Below are 8,892 nucleotides of genomic sequence, written 5' to 3'. Positions count from 1 at the left end.
AGGATGCAGTTTAGATTGTCCTTTCAGAAAGCCCCAGCGGCTGCAATTAGTCTCAGTTGTTCAGTCGGAAACTCCAGTTGTTTTTGATTCTCTCACGTTTTACGACGATTGGTCCAACTATCCTTCAATTTCTGTGTGTCCAACGATTAGTTGATGAAGTCCTAACAGATTATTTTTAGATTTTCCTTTCAACCAAAACAGTTAAAACTGAATAACGAAGCTTTTGGATCGCTTGTGCAGTACCCCGATGCATGACGGTCCTCAGCAACGAAGACAGTGTCTCTGTTATTGGTTGACTACAGCTCCGTACGTTTCAGCCAAGACCGTCTCTAATTTATGCCCTTGTTGGTTAATGTTAAACAATCCTTTGTTGTTATTAACGTCCTGTCTGCATTCTCTGTCCAGATGGATCATGGCTTCAGTGAGATTCACGATATTCTAGACCACATTACTGAAGTGACACTTAGGAAGGTTCAAACGTTGGGAAGTTCACTTACAGAGGGACAATAAACACCGAAAGTGTCAGGTAAGCTGTGCTTCTGTTTCTTGTTAATTAGGCATCACTTTTCTTGTTTTATTATAAGCCATGTTCACAATATCTACAAACGTTTTAGGGTGAAATGGTTGTTGCAAATTTACGCTCGACAGCAAAATAAATGAACTAATGCAACATTTCAGCCTCTGGGAATCTGTGATGGTGAGAACGTTGAAGATCTGGAGGCTGTTGAGGCAGAACTTTAAGTTGGGGGCTGGGTCAGGGGGATGCCGATTCGGGGGAATCATAGGTTCTAGCAGGGGAGGCTGGATAGGTGGTTTCGGAAATGGAAGGAGAGGGGGATTAAGGTCAGAAAAGATCTGTTCCCGGGAGGAAGTTTTGAGAAGTTAGGGCGGAAGATCGGATTGGCACAAGAGGAAACGTTTAGGTATCTGCAAGTGCGAGACTTTGTAAGTAAGGAGTTTCCGAGCATCCCAATAGCGCCAGCACCCTCGCTGTTGGTGGACAGGGTGGGAGAAGGGGGTTGTGTTGGCGATTTATGGGAAGATTTTGGAGGAAGGTAGGGTGTCCATGGAAGGAATTAAATCCAAATGGGAAGAAGAGTTGGGGGAGGTAATGGAAGAAGGTCTGTAGTGTGAGGGCGAATGCCCCAACCTCCTGAGCGAGGTTGGTGCTGATACAATTGAAAGTCTTGTAAAGTCTCACCTCACAAAGATAAGGATGAGTCGATTCTTTGAAGGGTAGACGATGTTTGCGTGCGCTATGGGATGGGCCCCGCAAAGCATGTACATGTTTTTGGATCCTGCCCAAACTGGAGAGGTATTGGAGGGACATCTTTTGACATCATGTCGGGTGTGTTGCATGTGGATTTGGAGCCGGGTCCCCTAGTGGCCATTTTCGGGATGTTGAACCGGCCCGAGCTTCAGGTGGGTGTGGGGGCAGACGTTCCCGTCTTCGCCTCGCTGATTGCTCGGAGGTGGGTCCTGCTGGGGCGGCGGTCGGCTTCTCCACTCTGTACCTCGGCGTGGCGGGGGCCAGATAGGAATCCCTGACCCTGGCGAAGGTGACATTTGAGCTAAGAGATGCTAAGAGGTCTACAATTCATGTGGTTTATTTATCATGCACTTTCGGGAACTTGTTGTCCAACGCTGTGTGTGTGTGTGTGTGGGGGGGGGGGGGGGGGGGGTTGGCTTCTTATCTCTGTTTTTTAACTTATTTTTTTAGAATTTGAGAGACGATGTTTCAGAATGTATATTGACGGATCCGTTTTTGCGGTTGGTTGTTTGTTTTGTTGTTTGTATGATTGAAATGATGAAAATGTGGTGAATAAAAGGGTTTAAAAAAAGCAATACCATTCAGTAATATTCCCGAATAAATCGAGAATCGCTGTTTCACACGTGGATCTGCACCAGATCTCGCTCGAAGACCTGTCTTTGTCCCAAACTTGATGAGCCGCCAATTCACCGCGGAGGGAGCTGACGGCTGAGTGTTTCTTGCCCCCGTTACTCTTCACTGCAAACAATTATTTTTTTTAGGGCCTATATCTGAATTCCGGGTTCTCTCGCACAAAATGAGGTTTTCTGGTGAAGTGGTAGCGACCGAACTTCTGGCTCAGAAACTCAGAGTTCAAGTCCTACCTCAGGACATGGTGGCCACAGAAGGCATGTTTCAAACAAGTTGATACCAACCTATTAATCCTTCCAATATGCCTGATGACAGGTGATAAGTGCGGGAGAGATTCGTTATCAGCCATAGTGCTGAACAGAACGGCAAACCACTGCAGCACTTTGTCAAGCGTGATCATGGCCAAATGAGTGAGAGTTTATGATCACTAACACCCCGAGGGAGTGACCTCAATAACGCATTGCATTCCAATATCACTGGGAACTCAGAATAACAAGGTGAGCACAATGTTTCGAAACAATATAATTCCTCGATGTATTATTGAGTGAAAGGGCGAATTCTCTCTTTACGACCTCGTGCAGAGGATCGAAATTGGAATTGTGAGAAAGGAGAAATCAAAGAAAGGAACATATAACGAGTGCGAATACACAGCCCAAAGGTCCGAAAATGAGACAAAGAATATATTCCGGAATTACGGAGAATGCATTTTCCTTTCACCTCATTGATATTTCTCTTGATCTATTTCTGTAGTCGAATTGTGCGAAACAGTGCTCTCAATAAAAAGTCGTGGGAAACTGCGCATTGACGAACTTACAATTAATTGATGTTGCGGACACAATAAAATTCCCTGGGTCACCGGTAGATGGTGCAGTTGTTACATGTTTTTGCTATTGCCAACTGGAAATGATCGAGGCAATCATTGTGGCACCATTGCTATTGGCAGCGGCTGTGGTGCGGGGTTGGTGTGGGGAGGATTTGTGTTCCTGCTCCAACTGAAATTCCCCGAACTGCATGGTTACAGACTCAGGGTGAATGAAGCTGAAACATTGCATCACTTATCGCATAACGTTCCCTTCCCATTCAAAAATTCCCTGGTCCTCCTGACTGCTGGACCTTAGATATTACCGTTGGTCAAATGATAATAACCTAATTTTTTTGATTACATTTCCACCAGCAGGGCAAGTGGTGAAAATTTAATCCAATAAGTATCTGGAATTAAAGTCTACTGATGACCATCAAACCATTGACGATTGTCGTAAATAAAAAAACAGCTTGTTGATTTATGTCCTTTAGGGAAGGAAATTTGCCGTTATTTCCTGGTCTGGCCTACATGTGCCTCCAGTCCAACAGCAACATGGTTGACTCTTAGCTGCCTTGTCAAATGGCCTAGCAAGCCACTCAGTTGTAGCAAACCGCTACAAAGTCAATACAAAATGGAAAGAAACCAGATGGACTACCCGGCATCGGCCCAGACACAACGGCAAACTGAGCCGTGTCTACCCTGCAAAGTCCCCCAAAATTAGTCAAGCACCAGCCTGCGATAGTCATGCGGACAGAATCATACCTTATAGATAATGTCCCAGTCACAACCATCAACATCATGGGGTATGTCCTATGTCACTGGCAAGACAAAGCCAGCAGAGATAGCGACACAGTAGTATACAGTCAGGAGGGAGATGCTCTGGGAGTCCTCAATATTGACTCGGCAGGACAGCATGGTGGTGCAGGGTTAGCACTGCTGCCTCACGGCGACGAGATCCCAGGTTCGATCCCGGCTCTGGGTCACTGTCCGTGTGGAGTTTGCACATTCTCCCTTTGTGTGTGTGGGTTTCGCCCCCACAACCCAAAGATGTACAGGGTGGGTGGATTAGCCACGGTAATTGTCCCTTAATTGGAAAAAAATGAATTGGGCACTCTAAAAAAATTTTTTAAATATTGACTCTGGACCGCATTCAATCTCATGGTCAAACATGGTCACGGAAATATCCTGCTGATTATGTCCATTACCAAGAGTGGCTGGGTAACATCATTACTGACCGAGCTGGCTAGGTACTCATGGACATAACTGCTAAACTGGGTCTGTGACAGGTAGCGAGGAAACCAGAAATAAGGAAACACATACTAGTCCTGTTGCCTGGTATGGAGGGAAGATAATATGAGGAAAGGATAATATGAAGGACTTGAGGCTGTTTTCGTTAGAGAGAAGAAGGTTAAGAGGGGACTTAATTGAGGCATACAAGATGATCAGAGGATTAAATAGGGTGGACATCGAGAGCCTATTTCCTCGGATGGTGATGTCCAGCACGTGGGGACATAGCTTTAAATTGAGGGGAGATAGATATAGGACAGATGTCAAAGGTAGGTTCTTTACTCAGAGAGTAGTAAAGGCGTGGAATGCCCTGCCTGCAACAGTAGTGGACTCGCCAACACTAAACGCATTCAAATGGTAATTGGATAGGCATATGGACGATAAGGGAATAGTGTAGATGGACGTTAGAAAGGTATCACAGGACGGTGCAACATCGTGGGCCGAAGGGCCTGTACTGCGCTGTAATGTTCTATGTTCTATGTTCATCCTCACCAAAGCGCTGCAGCGGATGCATTTGGCTATGACAGTATTGGCATGAATGACCAGCGCACAGTCCTTGTGGAGATGAGGTCTGGGCTTAAAATTGAGGATACCGTCCACTATGTTGTTTGGTAATACCATCGAGTCAAATGAGGTAGATTCATAACCGATCTAGCAACTCAAGACATGGCACCATGAGGAGTTGTGGTCCATCATCAGCAGCAGAATTGTACTCAGCCATAATCTGTAACCTCTCAGGACCAGCCATAACCCCCACTCTACCATTATCACCAAACTAGGGGATCAATCCTGGTTCAATGACGGGTGCAAGAGGAAATGCCAGAAAGGTGAGATGTCAACCGGGTGAAGCTACAGCACGGGACTATTTGCATGCCAAACAACATAAACAACAAGTGGTGGGATGAGCTAAGCAATCACAAAGCCAACGGATCAGATCTCAGCTCCACAGTCCTGCCACATCCAGCCGTGAATGGTGGTGGACAACTAAACAACTCACTGCTGGAGAAGGCTCCACAAACATCGCCATCCTCAATGGTGAAGGAACCCAGCACATTTGTGAAAAAGACAATAATCTTTAACCAGAAATGCTGATTGGATGATCCATCTCGATCTCCTGCAAAGATCCATGCATCCCAGATGTCAGACTTCAGCCAATAGGATTCACTCCACGTGTAGCAAGAGCAGGCTGACAGCACTGATAGTGCAACGGCTATGGGCCCTGACAATATTCCGGCAAAGTACTGAAGACTTCTAATCGAGAACTTACCACACGCCTGACCAAGCTGTTCCGGTGCAGCTGCAATACTGGCATCTCCCTGGCAATGTGGAAAATTGTCGAATTAGCTCCCTTTCACAAAAAAGGACAGATCCTACATAACAAATTACCAGCCCAATGAGTCCACTTTCAATTATCAGGAGCGTGTTATAAGGGGTCCTCAACTCTTCTATAAAGCGGCACATATTTGCAATAGCGTGCTCACTGACACCAGTTTGGGTTCGGCCAGGGCCACTCAGCTCCAGACCTCCTTACAGCCTTGCTTTAAACATGGAAAAACGAGAACTTCGGAGGTGAGGTGAGAGTGACTGCCCTTGACATCAAAGCAGCATGTGATCGGGTATGGCGTCATGGAGCCCTAGCCAAACTGAAGTCCATGGTGGGGGTGGGGGGGGGGGGGGGGGGGGAAGAGGCATCCACTGGCCGGAGTAATACCTAGCACAAAGGAAGATTATTGATGATTGTGTTTGTTGGAGGTCAGTCATCTCAGCTCCAGGGCATCACTGCAGGAGTAACTCAGGGTTGTGTCCCAGGCCCAACTATCTTCAGCTGCTTCATCAGTGACCTCCTGTCCAACATACGATCAGATGTGGGGAAGTTCGCTGATGATTGCACAATGTTCAGCATCATTCCTGAATCCTCAGACACTGAAACAGTGCGCGTGCAAAAGCAGCAAGACCCAGACACCCACGATAAGGCTAACACGTGGCAAGTAATATTCAAGCGCCACAAAATTTCCAGGCAATTACCATTTCAAATAAGAGAGATTCAAATCGCTCCCCGTTGCGATTCAATAACATTGCCATCACTAAATTCCCACTATCAAAATCCTAGGCGTTACCATTGACTGGAAACTGAACCGGACTAGCCATCTAAATACTGTGGCTACAGGAGCAGGTCAGAGGCGCGGAAACCTGGGGCGAGTAACTCACCTTCTCACTCCCCAAAGCCTGTCCAACATCTACTGAGCACAACTGAGGAGTGTGATAGAGTACTTCCACCTGCCTGGATTTGTGCAGCTCCAACAACACTCAAGACGTGCGCAACACTATCCAGGGCAAAACAGCCGCTTGATTGGCAGGCCCTTTACAAACATTCACTCCCTCCACTACTGATGCACAGTAGCAGCAATGTGTACCAACTGCAAGATGCACTGCAGGAACTTACCAAGTCTCTTTTGGCAACACCTTCCAAACTCACGACCACTGCAATCTGGAAGGTAAAGAGCAGCAGATATCTGGGAAGCCCCCCCCCCCCCCCCACTTAGACGTTCCCCTCCAAGTCACCCGCTATCCTGATTTGCAAATCTATTGCTGTTCCTTCACTGTCGCTGGGTCAAAATCCTGGAACTCTCTCCCCAATACCACAGTGGGCGTGACTACATCGCATTGACTGCAGTGGTTAAAGAAGGCAGCTCATTGCCACCTTGCCAAGGGCAATTAGGCAGGGGCAACAAATGCTCCCCTAGCCGGCGAATCCCACATTCCGTAAAAGATATTTTTAAAAAGCCATACCTTTGGTTTGGAGTAACACACAGCCTCGGCAGGTATGGCAGGCAGATTTCCTCCCATAAAGTACACGAACGAACCAGGTAGATTTCCACCGACAGTTTCCGGGTGCCATTAATTACACTAGCTTTTCATATTAATTAAATTTACATTTATCTCGCTCCCAGGGCAGGATTTGCAACACTTTCCCCAAGCCATTAATATGGATGCCTGAATTACTTTTCCAGTGATATTATCACTACACCACCACCACCCCATGGGGTGATGAATGAGAAGAGGGTGTTATTGATGCTTACTTTCCCGTCTATGTTGCGTTCGAAATAACTACAAACGAAAACTGTAACTATTTATTCCTGAATGGTCCTTTGAAGAAGTCAGCAATGTCAAAATTAACTGCACAATGAAAACATTATATCCTGATGTGTTCTTCTGTTATGCCATCATTTAGGGCAGTACCCACAGTACATGTCTATATTATTTCAGGAATAATAAACAGGAAACTAGACTTCACTGACTTTCTTCCGCCTTTAATAAAACCAACACAGCAAAGTTTTGGGCAGCTAATTCACCTATATGTACGGACAAATGTAAGAACAAAGAGTTCCAATCGAGCACTCTGCTCTCGAACCTGTCCTGACATTCAGTCAGACCAGAGCTGATCTGATCTTTGCCTTTAATGAAAATGGCTTATTGTCACGAGTAGGCTTCAATGAAGTTACTGTGAAAAGCCCCTAGTCGCCACCTTCCGGCGCCTGTCCAGGGAGGCTGGTACAGGAATATAACTGTGCTGCTCGCCTGCTTGGTCAGCTTTAAAAGCCAGCGATTTAGTCTGGTGAGCTAAACCAGCCCCTTTACTCCACATTTCCGCCTGATCCCTATGACACATTGACACCCATTATAATTCAAAGACCTCCACCAAAATTATTCAATGACCCGGCCTCCAGTGTTCTCTGGGAAAAAGAATCCCAAAGTTTAATGTCCCTCTGAGAAAACGAATTCCTTCCATCTCCAGCATTATTGGGAGACTCCATATTGTAAGCTGCATCCCCTGTTTATAGATTCCCCGCAAAAGGGGAATCATCCTTCCAGCATCTAGAACATAGAACAGTACAGGCCATTCGGCCCTCGATGTTGTGCCGAGCAATGATCACCCTACTCAAACCCACGTATCCACCCTATACCCGTAACCCAACAACCCATTCAGTGACAGCCAGTTCTAATCAACCAATCACACCGTGCCACTGGCGAAATACGGAACTGACGTCTGAGCATTCTGAAATACGTCATCAGATTATTGAGGGTGGGGATGAGGACGGACGGTTTCAGATCTCGGATTCCCCTTTTACAGAGCGGTCAGCGGCAATGCGGCTCCTCAGCATCTGGGTTGTGTGGGGAGCATTTCTAACAGGTATTTGTGGACACATCATATTTTTTTTCATTTCTAAAACATGGGTCGGATCTGAATTTTGAGCACATGTCCGTCTGATCTTTAATCGTTTGAACATGTTTTGCAGATCAGAGTCATGGAGATTCTGTCTCTCAGCCGCTGTCCTCAGATGTTCAGACGGAAGGAAAAGCGGTGATTTTGAACTGTACCTATGATACGATACAAAGCAACTATTATTTATTTTGGTACCGCCAACATCCAGACTCACAGCTCGAGTTTTTACTCAGGAAGCACTCGGGGGGTTATGAAGATAAAGCAGACTTTGCTAAAGTCCGTTTCTCAACTGACCTCCAGACCTCGAAGAAATTCCTCAGTTTGACTATCGGGGATCTGCAGCTGAGTGATGCTGCCGTGTATTACTGCGCTTTCAGCCTCACAGTGATGCAAAGCAGCCTCACCCCTGTACAAAAACTGTTTTTACATTGTAAGTGAGAGCTCCTCTTCGTGTGTAGAATCTAGAGCAGACGCAGCCACACTTATCACCGGCGCTGTCAGGCGCTCAAACTCAAATCGATGGCAGAACCCACATTAACCTCGAATCAAACTGTCACAAATATGTTTCCAGCAGCGGCCGACAAAACAAACTAGAGAATAGAATTAGGCGGAGAAATCCGTCACAGAATCAATGAGACAGTTGAACTGTTCTACCTACTGATCAACTCAGACTTCTTT

General features: G+C 46.2%; 1 gene segment (V, D, J or C); it reads left to right on the top strand.

Moving 5' to 3' along the window:
* Nucleotides 1-8,135: 8,135 nt before the first annotated feature.
* LOC119961599 lies at nucleotides 8,136-8,644 on the top strand (the record flags this gene model as incomplete). The annotated part of the segment is given in 2 exon segments: nucleotides 8,136-8,181; nucleotides 8,288-8,644. Coding segments are annotated over 2 exon segments (403 nt in total), but the record flags the coding sequence as incomplete, so codon positions are not given.
* Nucleotides 8,645-8,892: the final 248 nt, after the last annotated feature.

Source organism: Scyliorhinus canicula, unplaced genomic scaffold (genome assembly GCF_902713615.1).
Source record: "Scyliorhinus canicula unplaced genomic scaffold, sScyCan1.1, whole genome shotgun sequence".
Taxonomy (NCBI): Eukaryota; Metazoa; Chordata; class Chondrichthyes; order Carcharhiniformes; family Scyliorhinidae; genus Scyliorhinus; species Scyliorhinus canicula.
This window is presented reverse-complemented; position numbering and strand designations above follow the sequence as displayed.